The following is a 17,864-nucleotide window of genomic DNA, read 5'->3' on the forward strand; positions in this document are numbered from 1 at the left end:
ATAAAATCCAACTTTGTAGGCCGGCTCTACATAGAATATATATATGCTTCGTAAAAAAAAAAAAGTAGAAACAGGCTGCAACTTAGATCACTCGCCACATTTTAGTTTATGAGTTTTGACCTACACTTTTCAATTTCTTATTTTACTTATATTTGTATGTAATATGGATCCATCTTTTAGTCAATGTGTCTTAAGTCACTGAATCACAAGACTTGGGTCTATCCATTTTAAGCTCTTATATTCAAAGTGATCTAGAGAGGAAGTAATTTTGCAATTACTTTCATACAATTCGAACCTGTAAACACGTAATTGTAGAACAAGCATGACCACTAAAATCCGAGAAATTCTAGTAACATGCACCCCACCCTAGAGGTAAAACTATAAAAGTAAACCAAACTTATAACCTAGACAATCGTTGAATGAAAGCAAATTTACCACCCAAACTTTGTCCATCATATGCCCATCTCCTAAATATACGACATGTGTTTTTTGGTTTAACAAGATTAACTATGGTTAAGAGATAATAATACATTTGCAAACTTGACACTATTTTTTTAGATTAATTAATTCTTTTAATTTTTGTATTGTATAATGGAACATTTTTTAAATAAAGAAGATGTGTCTTCAAGACTCATAATATTCTCACAATACCTATACCTAAATCTGGGTTTTTACTTCATTATCCAAAAAAAAAACTGGGTTTTTACCTATGTTGGCATGTTGCAAGATGCTTACGTACTGTATGCACTTAAGATAAATAATTGAGTAATCAATTAATTCACAAAAAGAATCTGTTAAAGTTTTCAACAAAATGAATTTGTTAAAGTAAAAATAAAAAGAAATTATGATAAATTATCATAAATTTATATTGATAACTTAAAATTATGGTTAAACAAGAGAACACCGTAACTTAAATAACAATTTAGAAGTCGGGAATGGGTGGACAAAGTTTGGGTGGTCGGTATTCGCGCTGAACCTTTTTTTTTTTGGAAATGACGCGCTGAACCTTGATCAAGGACTAAATAGGAATAACGTCGGTCACTGACTTTTGGGTAGCGGAAGCTGACACACACTGTCAGTTAGTTAGAGTAGTTCATGCAATCCTTATCAGACTTTAAGAGAAACCGAAGTCTCCGTCGACCTTGTTTCCCTTTGTTTCTAGACGGCCAAAGATCCCATCCCATATCACACTTGTCCGCAACCTCTCTTGTCTCTTCCCCTCTTCTCTTATCTTCTCTTCCTTCTTCTTCCGAATGTGTACAAGTTTCTCGTTGAGACCCAGAAACACGCCTATGCTTTCGATCAGTTCGGTGCCAAACGCCTAAAACCGCCATTTTCTTGGAGAACAGTCAAAATGGCTACCGTTTCCTTAGTGCCCAAGTTGAGCTTTTCTGATTGTGGGCAAGCCCTTCAGTTGCTTTTTCCCAACTGCAAGTTCAGAAGCAGAGAAGTGTTTCATCATAGAAAATGCCATGGGAGGCGAGTTGGGTTTCATCAGAATCGTGGGTTTCGTGTCTTTTGCCAATCAAAGGTTTACACTTTTCTCAATTCTATACCTTTCCCAAGTTTTCAAGACAGGAATTGTTAGTTGGAGTGATTAGGTATAGTTCATGGACTTTCTGTGCACCCATATTAATGCATTCTAATGTTACCAAGCTACACTGCCCCTGCTAGTCTTACCATGATCATTGCATTTGATAGAAAAATTCTCTTTAATTGTTAGAGTTGTGATTTACAATGAGATCTATTTATGACAAAACCCAACAACCATATAAAAAAATATCATTGTGAACTGCCAGGCGGTTCTGAAACGTATACAATCTTATATCCAATTCATTCTGTTACAGACAGATCAAGTGCAGATAAGAAAGTATTCACCGTTTCTAGAAAGTGGATTATTAGATGGTAATGGTGCCCTGGTAGCTGATGAGTGGCAGGCAGTTCCTGACATTTGGAGAACTTCAGCTGAGAAATATGGGGATCGCATAGCATTAGTGGATCCATACCATGATCCACCGTCAAATATGACTTATAAACAGGTTAGATTTATTTCCCTTTTCAGTTATCTACGATATTTTTTATATCATACCACTTTCCTCGATATCCAAAAGTTTTAGAAACTAGAATTAGTTCTCTGTGCTGGAAACTGGAAAGAACAAATTCTCAAGCCTTCTGGTATTGTCTGTAAATTTTTTCTAGAATAGAAATAATAATGCCTAGAATTTTATTTTCTTTTACTTTACTTTGGACTGAATTATGCTTTCATATTGATTCCTGACATGGCTTCGTTTTACTAGTAGGATGTTTGCTTTGTCTTCAGTTTTAATAAGAAAAACGTGATAATGTATATATTTGTAAATCAATTAGCTTTTTTTAAACTGCAGCTGGAACAGGAGATTTTGGACTTTTCAGAAGGTCTAAGAATTGTTGGAGTAAAGCCTGCAGAAAAGATTGCACTTTTTGCTGATAATTCTTGTCGTTGGCTTGTTGCAGATCAGGGTATGCAAATAATTATTCTTAAGATGCTTAATAAAGATTAATAAATTTGTAACATTGTTTCCTACGAAAGATTTGAATTTGCATTATTTAAATATGATTGTACATTTGGGGTGTGACCACTTAGCACTTATAAAGAGTTGCTTTAGACGCTTGTGGGGTAACATAACTGGTCTTTAGCTTGTCCAGCTTCTTCTGTCAGTGAAAGCTGTAGAGCCAAATACTTGCAAGCAGTTTTAAAGGGTTAAACGGGTTTCTTTTTTATTTATTTACTTTTCTTATACTCTGTTGCCTATTAGAGGTCCGTAGAGGAACAATCTGCAATGTATATGGTTGAGCTAAGGTTGGTCTGGTCTGATGCTATAAGAGTGATAATAAAGGGGTTCCTGGTGCGTGATGTGTCAAAGAGCCACTTAAAGTTTGAACATGATGTATTGCTTCAGTTTCCTGTGTTTCTCAGTCTTAAGAAAAAAGGGTTTTGAGGGAGTCAGATTGGAATTGGGACTATCCAGATTCATGTAACACTCTCATCTCAGGGATATAGATTTTTTGAAGGCAGGAAAAGGGTATGGTTTTGGGGAGATTGTGTTTTGTTGCTTTTGAGTTATTCTAATGATTACACTGGACTCACCTAATTATTTTATACATGTATATAAAATTGCACTTTTCTTAGAATGTCTACACCATTGCTCAATGTGTGTTGCATTATGCAGTTGTTAATCCACCCAACCCTATGACAGGCAAATTGTATGACTTTATAGATAAACTTGGATCTGTTGGGTCAAAACACTTGTATTCTGAATAGCCGGGGGAGTACAATATTAAGTTGGCAGGTGTGTCAACTGACTATCAATTTAAAATCTACATGCCATGTGGAAGCCTATCAATTTCTGAATGAACTTAAAATTGAAGGTCAGAAATGCATGTATTTAGTATGGATGTGCCAATACATGATCTTTTCTATTTTTAGTTTGATCAGTTACATATCATAGTATTTAGTATCTCAGTCTCTAGAGTTCATATCTCCATCCTCATTTGTTTTTCACTTTGGCTTAGGTATAATGGCCACTGGAGCAATTAATGTTGTAAGAGGTTCAAGGTCATCAGCTGAAGAATTGTTACAAATATATGATCACTCTGAAAGGTGCTCTCCCTTTAGTCATATGTTGTTGTGCTAGCATCTGACCAGCGTTTCTAAATTAATAAATGATTTTTATGACGTTCGTATGCTAAAGTGCTTTTCTGGGCTTTATTCCAACTGGATTCATTGCATTGTCTCTAAGTGATATTCATTTTGGTATTCATTGTTCATTGTTGGTTTGTACAGTTGAAACTTATTATAGGCTTATACTACACAACTCCTTTTGTCTGATACTTGATTTATAGCCAAAAGACAAATAGAGAAATACCGGTACAAAGCGAGAACATTGTTTCTAGTTGTCAGGAAATAAGATTATAAAAACATAATGAGAGATAGAGAAAGAAAAGGGGAACCAGGGAGGCGGACTGATCTCTATTTAAGCATGTGTCACTGCAAATATTGTTTTTTGCTCAAATAAAAGAATAATGACAAAGGATATTGAGAGTCATTGGATATAGTTATACATTCAAATTCAGTTATGAAGTTATTATTGTTTGACAATAATTGTTATGTCTGTTTCTCATTCTATGAAGGTTGATCAATATATAGACCACTTGGACATTCAAAAATTCATCATATTTCTGTGTATTTCTCTTTTTCCTTTATGGTAGCTAGTAATGATTTCGAGTTTTACTTTATTCCTGTTACAGTGTTGCACTTGCTGTGGATAGTCCTGCATTGTTCAATCGGATTGCAGAACCATTCCGTTCCAAGGGTTGCCTTGGAAAATTTGTAATTCTGTTGTGGGGGGAGAAGTCAAAGCTGGGCAGTACTGGAAATATCCCTGTGTTTAGTTATAAGGATATTCTAGAGCTGGGACGAGAAAGCCGCAAGCGTTTGCTTAATTCTATCAGTGCACGTATGTCATCTATCATAGACTATGCATTAGTCAAATTGTAATTTTATTTTTATCTAATATCTGTCTATCTGCAACTGGAATATAATGTGATTGATGCATATGTGGCATAATTGCAGAGCAATACCATACACATGAAGCTATTAATTCAAATGATATTGCTACACTAGTATATACAAGTGGAACAACTGGCAATCCGAAAGGTGTCATGCTCACTCATCAGAATCTATTACATCAGGTTTGTGTTTAGATAGTCATGGTACTATTTTCTTTGGTCTGCTTATAAATTGGTAGAAGCAATAAGTTCTGAAGTTTTTAATGCATCGTGTAGAACCATACTGTTTGGATGAATACAGACATCATTCTGTTATATAGGATGTAGTGATGTACACAAAAGAGCCATATCTCAATGAACACAAAATCTTAAAATCATATAAGTGACAATGTAATGTGTTTTATTATCTCGATAGGAAGTTGCATTTTATATGATAATGGTGTCTGTCACTGCAGTTCGATCACCTGATTTTCCCCACTTGGTTCCCTCTTCTTACTCTTGCATTTTGACCCCATTTTCATTTTTTATTACTGAAGCTAACACTTGCATTACGGCCATTACCCTATAATCATTAATTATGTTTGAGACCTGTTTCCATTCACCAGATAAGAAACCTCTGGGATATTGTACCTGCTGAAACTGGGGACAGATTTCTCAGTATGCTTCCACCATGGCATGTCTATGAACGAGCTGCTGAGTATTTCACTTTTACATATGGAATCGAGCAAGTATACACAACTGTGAAGAACTTGAAGGTACTACTATTTGAAAATATTGATTTTCATTCATGTGAGTATGCTGTTTGCTTTAGTCTAATTAGACTACTAGGAAATGTGATTTCTGTTGCTGAAATGTTGTCTCCGCAGATTACTCTAAGTATAACATAATGAGGTCAAGCATTTAGCTTTTCCATCAATCCTCACAACTATTTTAATGGTTTTAATTTCCTGTATCATTGGCAGTGATGTATAATTTGAAGGATATAGTCAGTGATACATGCAAAAGCTGTGTTTTTTAATCCCATTTTAGGGATACTGTTATGATTTTATATGGTCTACACTTTTAATCAATACATGCAAAAGCTGTGTTTTATAATCCCATTTTAGGGATATTGTTATGATTTTATATGGTCATAAATTATAAGTTTATAACTGATACTTACCACTATCTGATAGGATGATCTGCGACATTATCAACCAAAGTATGTGGTATCAGTTCCTTTGGTGTATGAGACACTTTACAGGTAAGCTCTTTTTCCCTCTTCTTTTCTTTTCAGTGATAGAGCTATGCTTTTTATTGATGAAAATAATTTTTTTTGCATTTATGTCCTATTGAAATCTAAGTATTAGTATATAGCTTACTTTGATTCTGAACAATATACTTTCTTTTTTGTCAATCTGCATCACTTGTATGATTTGATTTTTGATTCTGAAACTTTTTGTTGTAATACTAGCAGCAAGTATTTAACCCCGCTTAAGTTTGTTCATCCAGATCTATTAAGTTCTACAATATTACCTACCCCTAGCTTCTTCTCTTATATTTGTTTAACTGTTACTTATTCTCTTTGCAGAGGGATCCAGAAACAAATTTCTTCAAGTTCTAAAGCTCGTAAGCTTATCGCACTTTCATTGCTACGGATCAGTTTGGCATACATGGAGCTTAAGAGAATTTATGAGGTTCAAATACTGTGCTCTTTTGTGCTGTTTTGTTTAAAATTGAGCTATTTTCTGTTCTCACGGGATATCTAAAGCACATAAAATTAAAAACACTAATCGGTTAACCCCTTGCTTAATTTCTTTTGTATCAAACTGCCTTCTTTGTTTCACACCGACTATTGATGGTCTCTGTTGGGCAAGAAACAGCTAGCTCCAACCCAAACTTATTATTTTGGATGATTTCAATATGGTTCATAGGGGACATATTTGACAAGGAACCAGAAGCAGCCTTCATATTTGGCTGCACTAGCAGACTGGTTGTGGGCAAGGTTTGTCGCTGCAATACTATGGCCTTTGCATATGTTGGGAATGAAACTAGTCTATAGTAAAATTCACTCGGCTATAGGAATATCAAAGGTATTTCTCTTACTCTCGTCTGTTTTCTAGATTGTTATGTTTCATTTATATGGCATTGATTCGGACAAAGGTAGGGGACTAAGCAGAACTTTCTCTGGCTTCCTGCAGGCTGGCATCAGTGGAGGAGGTAGTTTGCCATCACATATTGATAAGTTTTTTGAGGTCAAACTTTCCCACCTATTCTTTGACCATATTAGTCCCGAGTATCAGCTCCTGTCACCTATATGCTGTACGTTTGCAGGCAATTAGCATAAAAGTGCAGAATGGATATGGTTTGACAGAGAGTTCTCCGGTTATTGCTGCTCGGAAACCAACTTGTAATGTAAGTTACGTAATTTAATGTACATGAAAATGTACTGTGATAGTGCATCTGATTACATTAATTATTGAACTATTCAGATGCAAACAATCTATTACTCATTCTGTAGGATAAAAACTGAAAGTTACAATAAACAATAAAATATTTGACAGATGATGATGAAGCTGTTGTTCGGTAGGCTGGCCCCACTTTGTACGTGTTTAAAAGTGTAACCCTTCTTGAGTCTCTCCGACAGGTCTTCCCTCTCCACCATAGGATTCAAATGTTCCTTCATTTCATTTCATCCAAACCACCCAGACTACAGCTCGCACCCCACAACCCCAAAGGATTTTGACCTTTTCGGTTTAGGAGTTTATCAAAAGCTGAAGGATTTTCTTTTAGCAAGTCACTCCTCTCTAATGGAGTTGTCCAGTCCAGCCTTGCCTCCGAAAATAGCTTCCTGCTATTAGAGGTGTAAGATGTTAGCCACTTCACAATACACAAAGACATGATCAACACTTTCCCCTTGAGCTTTACATTAAATGCACCATTGGGACTTGAGAGGGTCAAGTTTGGACATCCTTATGGGTTTCTACTTAAGGATCTTATGAATTATAATCTTAATTTTATTATTTTCAACTGGGAAGCGGTGGGGACTGTTATTTTGTGTTGTTGAGTCTTACTTGGTGGACGCTGGTGGGTTCGACTCCTGCGAATTCGAGTCGTTTTTAATCTTTACTACATGTTGCATAGACAGAGTCCACTAATCATAGCGGTTTAGACTGGCATTATATTAGATTCAAACATGCAGAAATTCGAGTTTGCTGAATAAGGGTATTAATTAGAGTTCGCATTTTATGCAGAAATGCTTATTCACTAATCTAATCTCTAATTTATTTTCTTGCCCAGTGGTATCTGGTTATTTTTAGGTGTATAATCTTTATTGTATGATGAAATCCTCAATTGTGCTCAAGTTTTCATTTTTAGTTCTTTTTTCTGACAGACCTGTTCTTTTTGGTATCTGTTTCATCATAATGTTAATCATATCCTTTATAGACTGGTGCACTGTATGACATGTCACAAATTAATTTTTTGAAGGTTCTTGGTTCAGTTGGGCATCCTATTCGACATACAGAGTTCAAAGTTGTAGACTCTGAAACTGGTGAAGTTCTCCCACCTGGTTCAAGTGGCATTGTACAAGTCAGGGGCCCACAAGTGATGAAAGGATATTACAAGGTATACTTGCCTTTTATTGATCAAAATCATCTTTATAATTTCAATTCTTGAAGGGTTTACGGAAGGTTCTGGTCAAATTATAGATACAAATTCTATTCATTCAAACTAGGGGAAAGTAGGTAATCAGCTGCAACTTCTGGTATTATAATTTTGTGAACAAAAGTCAGTAAAGGACTAAAGGTTCAATCTTCTCCATATGCTGATAACTCAAGTGCATATGCGATTTAGAACAAAGATCTTCAGAAGATGTAACATAGAGATTGTTACAAAAATTTTGTTCACTTCTCTGTGTTGGGTTTCCAGCCCATGTGTTTTTCCTAAGATTGTTTCTTAGAGTATGGTGTTCCAGTAAGGATAGTGAATTCTTATTGATGATGGTTTACTTGTAGGAGGAGGCTTTAAGCCTACCACTATTAGGAATAAGATTCATATTTGGTGAGGAAATATGTTTATGCTTATGGCTATATAAGGAGGGGTTATGCTATAGGTTTAGGCATCGCAGAGACAAAAGAGCAAAGTGTGTTTCATTCTCGGTTAGAGGGTGAGAGTGGGCAGAGAGGAGAAAGATAGGAAGAAAAGAGTCATTGTTTTCTTAGTCTTTCTTGTGTACCCATTATTAATATAGTGGATGTGTGTTTCTGTCTGGTGGATGTAGGCAAAGCTATTTGCTGAACCACCTTAAATCTGTGTTCTTGTGTTATTTTCTTTGTGGTTGTTTCTCTTGGTTTGCTGTGCTTGTTCTGTTTCTCTAACTAACTTGTTGACCGATTCACTACAAGTGGTATCAAAGCCTGATAAAGATTGGGTTTGGCTGAATCGGTGTTGTCAGAATGGATGATGATGTTAAGTGCACAATGATCAAACACCCACAAGAATTGGGTGATGTGGAAGCCAAAAATGGAAGATATCCTGTATTGTAGAGATATGCATGAGGCCATAGAGGGTGTAGCTGCAAAGCCAACCAATATGACTGATGAAAAGTGACGAAAGTTGCACCGGAAAGCAGTTGGTACGATAAGGCAATGGGTTGATGATAGCGTCTTTCACCATGTGTCGAAAGAAACTGATGCGGAACAACTCTGATATTGGGTCCCTTGTTTAGAAGAAGACCGCTGCGAAGAAATCATTCCTTATCAAAGAGATAGTCAACATGAAGTTTGATGATGATACTAGTGTGGCTGTGCACTTGAACAATTTCCAGAATGTGACCAACCAGTTTTCAACAATGGGTATGAAGGTTGATGATGAGCTACTCGTATTGCTGCTGCTAAGAACTTTGCCGGATAGTTGGGAAACTTTCGTGGTGCTCTTGAGTAATTCTGCGTCTAATGGTGTATTGTCTATGGATACCGTTAAAGATAACATGCTTAACGAAGAACAAAGAAGGAAAAGTGTTGGCACAGACAATGAGCACGCAAGAGCCCTTTATGTGAAGGGTAAAGGCAAGAATTCAGGTCAAAGGTTTAGTAGTGATTGTCACTATTGTGGCGAGAAGGGTCACATGAAGCCGATGTGTCGAAAGTAGAAACAAAACAAGAAGAGAAAGGCAAGTACCAAGATGGTGAAGATAATGGTTATACTGCTTGTATTTCAGATGTTTCGGATGAGCTTCTTACTTTACAAGAATGTCTATATGTGGGTGACAATGGTCATGGTTGGTTCGTGGATACGGATGCAAGTTGTCATGTTAGTTCCAACTTGGAGCTCTTTTCTACATACAAGGGAGGTGGTTTCGGGATGTTAAAGATGGGCAATACAAACTACTCCAAGATTTTGGGAATATGAGATATTTGCATCGAGACTAATCTAGGTTACCATATGACATTGAAGGATGTGAGGTACATTCCTGATCTACGTGTCAACATATTGTCTACAAGTGCTCTTGACAAGCAAGGTTTCCACCAGTTTATTGGTGATGGGAAGTGGAAGCTTACAAATCTATCGTTGGATGTTGCTAGTGGAGAGTTTTGTCGTTCCTTGTACAAGACACATAGCTTGGTGTATAAAGATGACTTGAGTGCAATGGGTGATACTTCTTCGGACATACAACGTCATGGTGACGGTCATATAAGGAATAAAAGCGTTATGGAAAAGTGGTCATAAATGTCATTTTCCAATGCGTTTTCTGACCAGGGTGAAGATGGTCAAGAGTTGTTCCACCAACAGGAACATGGTGATGAGTTGTTCGATCAGGGGGAGCTGCATGCTCTAACCACATAGTTCTGTATCAAGTCAGCTTGGGCGGACTCTCGGTGATGGAGTCGCGCCGGTGTACCTCCCTCATGGTCTGGAGGGGGAGATTGTTGGGTTTACAGCCCATGTGTTTTTCCTAAGATGGTTTCTTAGAGTATGGTGTTCCAGTAAGGATAGAGAATCTTTATTGATGATGGTTTACATGTAGAAGAATGAGGCTTTAAGCCTACCATTATTAGGAATAAGATTCTTATTTAGTGAGGAAACATGTTTATGCTTATGACTATATAAGGAGGGGTTATGCTCTAGGTTTATGCATCGCAGAGACAAAAGAGCAAAGTGTGTTCCATTCTCGGTTGGAGGGTGAGAGAGGGTAGAGAGGAGAAAGATAAGAAGAGAAGAGTCTTTGTTTTCTTAGTCTTTCTTGTGTACCCATTATTAATATAGTGGATGTGTGTTTCTGTCTAGTGGATGTAAGCTATTTGTTAAACCACCTCAAATATGTGTTCTTGTGTTATTTTCTTTGTGGTTGTTTCTCTTAATTTGTTGTGCTTGTTCTGTTTCTCTGACTAACTTGTTGACTGATTAACTACACTGAAAGTTTTATTTTCTTGCCAAATAGAAGATCTATTTTCTTTCTTATGTTAGTTTTAATAAATTTTTAGTATTTAGAAATGTGAAAATACAAATTTTGTTTTGTGAACTTCAACTATGTTTTTATTATTTTAGTCCTGAACTCGCTGAACTAGTTTATCATGGGTCTATGTCTTGAATCTACATTTATGTCAATTATTATACTACAAATCACCTACTTTCTCAAAGCTGAAATATCTTTTTGTTTGAATTACCATTATTCTTATAATTCATCAGGATTAAATAAATGGCATTGGTAACATATCAAATTTTATAGCTGAAGTATCTTTTTGTTCGAATGACCATCTTCTAATTTATCAGGATTAAAGAAATGACATCTGTGATGTATGAAATAGAATCCAGGTGCTACAAAGCAAGTATTAGATGAGGATGGTTGGCTAAATACTGGAGATATTGGTTGGATTGCTCCGCAACACTCAGTAGGTCGAAGCCGTCATTGTGGAGGTGTTATTGTCCTTGAAGGTCGTGCTAAGGATACTATAGTCCTGTCAACAGGTTTGTTTAGCCTGCTATGCACAATTCAGACATTTTATCTTGCAATGGAAGATGCTGATATGGAAAGTAGTCGACTTATCTCACATTTTCTGTGTGGTAATTCTAAAAATGGCAAATTGTTAAAATAAGTTCATGAAAATTAAGGAGATACAAAAGTATAATATCATAAAAAGTCTGTGTTGAATCACAGTAGTTTATCAATAGACATCCACGTGGTCTCTCTCACTGCAAAACTTGAATGCTTCAGTTTATATATTTATCCTTATAGACAATTTGTGTTCATTTGTATCTTTCTCATATATACAGTTTTGCTAGTGACTTTGTGTATTATGACTTTATGAGAACTATATTTCTATGTGTGATGCTAAATTTGTTAGTTTACTCACTTTACTGTAATTGCAAAAGCTTAGTTTTGTTCAGATGTGAAGACAGTCCTAAAGTAAAACTACTCCAGTTGAAATTTAATATTATTAAATATAGAATGCGACTCAAAATTGTTTACCAACGTGTTACCTAATCTTTTACGGATCTCTGGTATTTAACTTGTTTGCAAAATAGGTGAAAACGTTGAACCAGTAGAGCTTGAGGAAGCTGCAATGCGAAGCAGTCTAATTCAACAAATCGTTGTCATTGGCCAGGTCAGCTTAACCAACGTATTGTCCTTTAGTTTTCACTTTTATGCTTTTGACTTTTAGGACTGCAGTTGTCGATAGTCTTCCACTTTTTGGTATATGTGATGATTCAATGCAACTTATGTATGTACAGGATCAACGGCGCCTTGGGGCAATAATTGTTCCGAACAAAGAAGAGGCTTTACTTGCAGCCACAAATTCGTCTAATGTTGATGCCAATATATCTAACCTAAGTGAGGAAAAATTGACAGGCTTGCTGTATGAAGAACTGAGAAAATGGTAATATTCTTTTATTCAGCTATGGATGGATTTGGGGTCCATGTGCATGCAACACCTTGGTTCAACAACTTGAATGTTTAACCTCTCCCATGCTTATTGACCAAGTCATGTTTCAATTGGAACTAAAAGGTCACACTTACAAACAATCAAATAATATCTGCCACTCTATGATCGTAATGCATGTCTATTAAGTTATAGTATCTAAAGGATCTTATAGATTCTTTAGTAAGCTGAACTACGTACGAGGACAGTTGTCATAGAGGCCAGGTATTAGTTACTTGCATATATTCTCCTTGGAATCATATTTCTGAGTTCCAATTTTGGAAATAGAATAGAGGTTGGCAGTATCAAAGGGGATGCTTTATTGCATCACATATTTACCCGGCCGAGGTGAAACTTGAAGCATCCCTGATACTCTTGCACATGACGAGTGTGGTGAACCAAGACTTGCTTCTTATAACCTTCCTTCTATTTTGTGCAGGACTTCAGGATGTTCATTTCAAATTGGACCAATCATGATTGTGGATGAACCCTTTACGGTAAGTATCAATAATCAATGCTGGCATCACATTCAAGACTAAATTTGACTGGTTCACTGATTTATTATACAATTTTATTGCAGATTGATAGTGGTTTGATGACTCCAACTATGAAAATTCGAAGAGACAAAGTTGTGGCCCAGTACAAGGACCAAATAGAGGAATTGTACAAGAACAAGTCTTAGCCAGGATTCAAGTATATACTGATGTAGAATTGCATGTAAGAATTAGTCTCCTGCCCCGGAAAGAAAGGTTTTATGGTGGTCGTCGTACATAGCCGGATCAAGACTTGACCCTTGGTAACCTTAGTCTTCTGTATCTATGCAGTAAACTTGCATTTTCTTAGTTCAGCTAGTTCAGTACTTCAAATAATAGAAATGCTGGCAGACAAGAATGTAGTAAGCTGGAGCATTTCTTAGCTACATCATACTGGCAAGGGAGGGGGAGGTGCTGTGTGAGTAATGCAGCAATCTTTTCATGTAATGTGAGGTTTAAGTCGAGCTCCAATCCATCGTCATCTGACTGTTGTAATTGTAATTACTGTCATTATAAGTCAGATGACTTGTTAATAACGGCATTTGTTCATCAATCTTTTTATGTTTGGATACTCATTTTATGAAACAATATTGGAGACCCTTTGCCTGGGGAAAACTCGATGTATGACTCAAAGATATGTACGTGTACATTTTAAAATAATTAAAACAAGAAAATGCTTCGAGGCTGCCCATTTAAATGGTTTATACAATTATACCCTCTACTGTCTAGTAACCTGCCTTCTTAGACTCGTTTGTATAATTCAACATGAATGAACATCAATCATGGTCCCTGATAAATGTGACAAATTCCCAAAAAAAGAAAAAAAATTGAAAATCAAAAAACAGAAAAATAAAACATCCCCGCGAAACCTGTTCTTTTGTCCGCGAAAACACGTCGTAAAGCTGCCATTATATTCTCGTGGTCTTAATAATCACTCACAAATTTGATCATTTTCTCTTTAATCTCTCTCTCTCTCTCTCTCTCTCTCTCTCTCTCTCATCATCACATCATCATCATCTTTTGCTAGCTTGTCAGAAGTCAGAACAACTCTCATCATCTTCATCTTGTTGGTTGTTCTTGTTGTCCGTGAACAAATATCTATGCACAACCTCATCTCCTATATTCAGAGCTCTCATCCAAGTGATCCAACCCATTTGCATCTTTGCTTCTTCTTCTTCTTGTTCAAATGGCCACACCTTTCTTAACGTCCTTCATATTGGGCACTTGCACTGATTCTGAGCACGACTTCCGGTTCCTCTGTTCTAACAAGAAACTCAGAAGCAAACAAAGACCACGCTATCCTACCCCAATTGGGTTTCCCCTCACTCGTCCGTTTCGCGCCTTTTGCCATTCCAAGGTGCTTCTTCAACAGTCAACACATCCTTTTCGATTATTCAGAATTCAATTCTTTACTTCTTTTTTTTCTCGTTTCCTTAGAGTTGTGTGTGACTGCATGAGACATTAATTATTCTGATATACAAGTCTTGTTCATATTGCTCTCACTCTTAATATGAGGTTTCAGGTGTTCTATCTAGTATGTAGAATTATCATATGTTCTAGTTGAATATTGAGATTTGTATTGATATTGAGTGTCTGATAGAAAGTTAAAACTAGCTATTTATAGGAAATGAGAATGTATAATTGCATTAATGTAACACTATCTCTAATAATGCATCCTAGATGTTCTACCAACATGAGTAACATGGTTCACATAGCTCACAAAGCTGTCTCTCCATCTGTCCCTCCATTACTCACGCTAACACTCTTTCTTAAGTTGGCGCATACACATCAACCATGTCCAACTTGCTAAGTGAGTCATAAAAGACCTTCTTAGACACTCATTTTGTGAGTATATCTGCAAGTTGCTCTTCTATAGGAACAAACGGAAAACAAATGATCTTAGCGTCTAGTTTCTCCTTTATAAAGTGACGATCAACCTCCACATGCTTTGTACGATCATGTTGCACATGATTCTGTGAAATATCAATAGCTGCCTTGTTATCACAGTACAACTGTATATCACACTTAGGCTTAACACCTAAATCTTGTAGCAAGTTCCGAAGACATAACAGCTCGCACACTTCTTGAGCCATACCTCTGTATTCTGCTTCAGCACTAGATCGACCTACCACCTTTTGTTTCTTACTCCTCCACGTAATAAGATTACCTCCAACAAAGGTAAAATACCCTGATGTGGACCTCCGATCTGTAATACTTCCAGCCCAGTCTGCATCTGTGAAGCCACAAACCTCAAGGATATTGTTGTGATTCGAAAACATTACTCATCTCCCTAGAGCTGACTTCAAGTACCTCAAAATCCTCACAACAGCATCCATGTGATTCATACTGGGATTATGCATGAACTGACTCACTACACTTACTACATATGCAACATCTGGTCTGGTATGTGACAAATAAATCAGGCGTCCAACTAGCCTCTGGTAACGAGTTTTGTCAGTGGACACTTAATCTGGGTACTCTGCTAACCGATGGTTCTGCTCAGTATGAGTATCAATTGGAGTGCAATCTAACATACCTGTCTCTGTTAGTAGATCAAGGATGTACTTCCTCTGACACAGATAGATACCATCACTTCCTCGGGCTACCTCAATGCCCAAGAAGTACTTGAGCGTACCTAGGTCATTCATCTCAAACTTTGTGGCTAGCTGCTTCTGTAATCTATCCACCTCAATAGTATCATTACCAGTAAGTACCATATCGTCAACATATATAATTAAAGCTGTTACCTTCATTTGTTGGTGTCTGAGAAATAATGTGTGGTCTGAATTACTATATCTGTAGCTAATTTTCCTCATGAATTGTGAAAATCTTCCAAACCAAGCATGAGGTGACTGTTTAAGACCATACAAAGACTTTCTCAATCTGCATACAAAGTTATCTGGAGAAGCTGCTACATATCCAGGAGGAAGATCTATATACACTTCCTCTGTAAGTTCTCCATGAAGGAATGCATTCTTAACATCAAACTGTTTAAGTGGCCAGTTTAAGGTAGTAGCAAAAAGAGCAATACCTGAATATTGTTCATCTTTGCAACATGTGCAAATGTCTTATCATAGTCTATGCCATATGTTTGGGTGAACCCTTTTGCTACTAGGCGTGCTTTATACCGGCTCACTGACCCATCTGGATTATGCTTCACAGTAAACACCCAACGACATCCCACTGCCTTCTTGCCATGTGGTGGAGATATAAGCTCCCAAGTATTGTTCTTCTGTAATGTTTCCATCTCTTCTTCCTTCGCTTTCCTCCATTTTGGATCTCCCAATGCATCCTGCACTTTGTTAGGTATTGATAAAGAAGAAATTTGATTCACAAATGATTCATATGACTTAGACAATCTTTTGGTAGACATAAAATTTTCTATATGATATTTAGCTTTAACTTGAAGGGTATGTTCATATTTTTTGTTGGCTGACCCCGTATAGACCTATTTGGCAAGACATATTGTCTACTATTAGCTTCACTAGTATTAGCCCCAATAGAATGACTAACCTCAAATGAGTGATCTTCTGTACCAGGGAAACGGTGGTCAGGGGTATAAACAACAGTAGGGGAGGCAGAAGGGGCAGTTGTGTTATCAGCTTCCAGTACCTGAATCTCTGGAGTGACTATATCAGAATCATTTGGTGGTGCATGTGTAGCTAACACATCAGTAATCTCAATCGAACCTGTCACCATATACCCTTACTAACTTGTCTCCCCCTCTCCATGATACAGCTCTTCAAAATATGATTTCTCCCCCTGAAGAGCAGTATTAGAAGACATGAAATAGCTCTAGTCCTCAAAGAAAGTAACATCTATAGTGACATAATACTTTCTGGTAGGTGGATGATAGCACATGTACCCTTTTCTGATGTCCGTTGTATCCAACAAACACACATTTAACTGCTTGGGCATCCAACTTAGACCTCTGATATTTTGGAAGATGGACAAAAGCAATACAACCGAAAACACGGGCGGGAAGATTATGAAAAGAGGGTAAGGAAACATGGGATGCAAGCACCTCATATTGAACTTTGCCTTCAAGGACACGTGATGGAAGACGATTAATGAGGTGAGCAGAAGTTATGACAGCATCACCCCAAATGTATTTAGGCATATGGGCACTAAAGAGAATACACCGAGCCATATCAAGTAAATGACGATTTTTTCTTTCGGAAACTCCATTCTGCTCAGGTGTGTAAGGACACGTTGTTTGATGAACAATTCCGTGTGCGTTAAAGAACTCCTGAAAAAAACACGATTCACATATTCCCTCCCATTATCAGAATGAAGAATTTTAATTGTGGCATTATGTTGTGTTTGAACAGTGGTATAGAAGGCTTGAAAAGACGGAAAAACCTAATTTTTGGTTTTCAGTAGAACAATCCACGAAAGACATGTGCAATCATCAATAAATGACACATAATACCGCATTCCCGACATAGTAGACTCTTTGGAGGGTCGCCAAACATCAGAATGAATTAATTCAAAAGGAAGAGTACTTTTATTAGAAGTACTAGGGGAATAAGTAGATCGATGACTCTTGCCCAAAACACATGTTTCACAACGAAAAACGGACTCATCCACACCAAGAAACAAAGTAGGCATGGATTTTTTCATAACATTAAAAGATGGATGCCCCAAGCGACAATGCCATAATTAAACTTCACTTAGCTTATCAGAAGTGGAGAGTAAAGCGATCCAGGACGGTGCCCCTGGTTTCTCCCCCGCATATGTCTGATCCAAATGAAACAACATGCCCCTTAGATACCCCCGACCAATTAACTCCCCGGTGAGAAGATCCTAAAATATCACATACATGGGAAAAAATGTCACAGAGTACTTAGCTTCAGTGTTCAATTGTGGGACATATATCAAA

At 37.0% G+C, this 17,864-nt stretch overlaps 1 protein-coding gene across 1 annotated transcript; it reads left to right on the plus strand.

Moving 5' to 3' along the window:
• Nucleotides 1-1,082: 1,082 nt before the first annotated feature.
• Nucleotides 1,083-13,540, plus strand: LOC126790039 (probable acyl-activating enzyme 16, chloroplastic). Its single transcript, XM_050516166.1, has 18 exons — nt 1,083-1,531; nt 1,848-2,039; nt 2,385-2,499; nt 3,553-3,640; nt 4,288-4,496; nt 4,613-4,731; nt 5,154-5,303; nt 5,724-5,791; nt 6,119-6,224; nt 6,462-6,620; nt 6,729-6,782; nt 6,862-6,942; nt 8,017-8,154; nt 11,337-11,496; nt 12,055-12,134; nt 12,262-12,407; nt 12,889-12,946; nt 13,030-13,540. The coding sequence occupies exons 1-18, from the start codon at nt 1,355-1,357 to the stop codon at nt 13,129-13,131; spliced, it is 2,202 nt and encodes a 733-aa protein (XP_050372123.1). The 5' UTR covers nt 1,083-1,354; the 3' UTR covers nt 13,132-13,540.
• The last annotated feature ends 4,324 nt before the right edge of the window (nt 13,541-17,864 follow it).

This window comes from Argentina anserina, chromosome 4 (assembly GCF_933775445.1).
Source record: "Argentina anserina chromosome 4, drPotAnse1.1, whole genome shotgun sequence".
Lineage (NCBI taxonomy): Eukaryota > Viridiplantae > Streptophyta > Magnoliopsida > Rosales > Rosaceae > Argentina > Argentina anserina.

Excerpts from the sequence above, each read along its gene's own strand:
- LOC126790039 (XM_050516166.1), top strand. The coding sequence starts at position 1,355 with ATGGCTACCGTTTCCTTAGTGCCCAAGTTGAGCTTTTCTGATTGTGGG. Across the intron at positions 6,225-6,461 it reads AGCTTAAGAGAATTTATGAG|GGGACATATTTGACAAGGAA; the intron begins GTTCAAATACTG and ends TATGGTTCATAG. Across the intron at positions 6,943-8,016 it reads CTCGGAAACCAACTTGTAAT|GTTCTTGGTTCAGTTGGGCA; the intron begins GTAAGTTACGTA and ends AATTTTTTGAAG.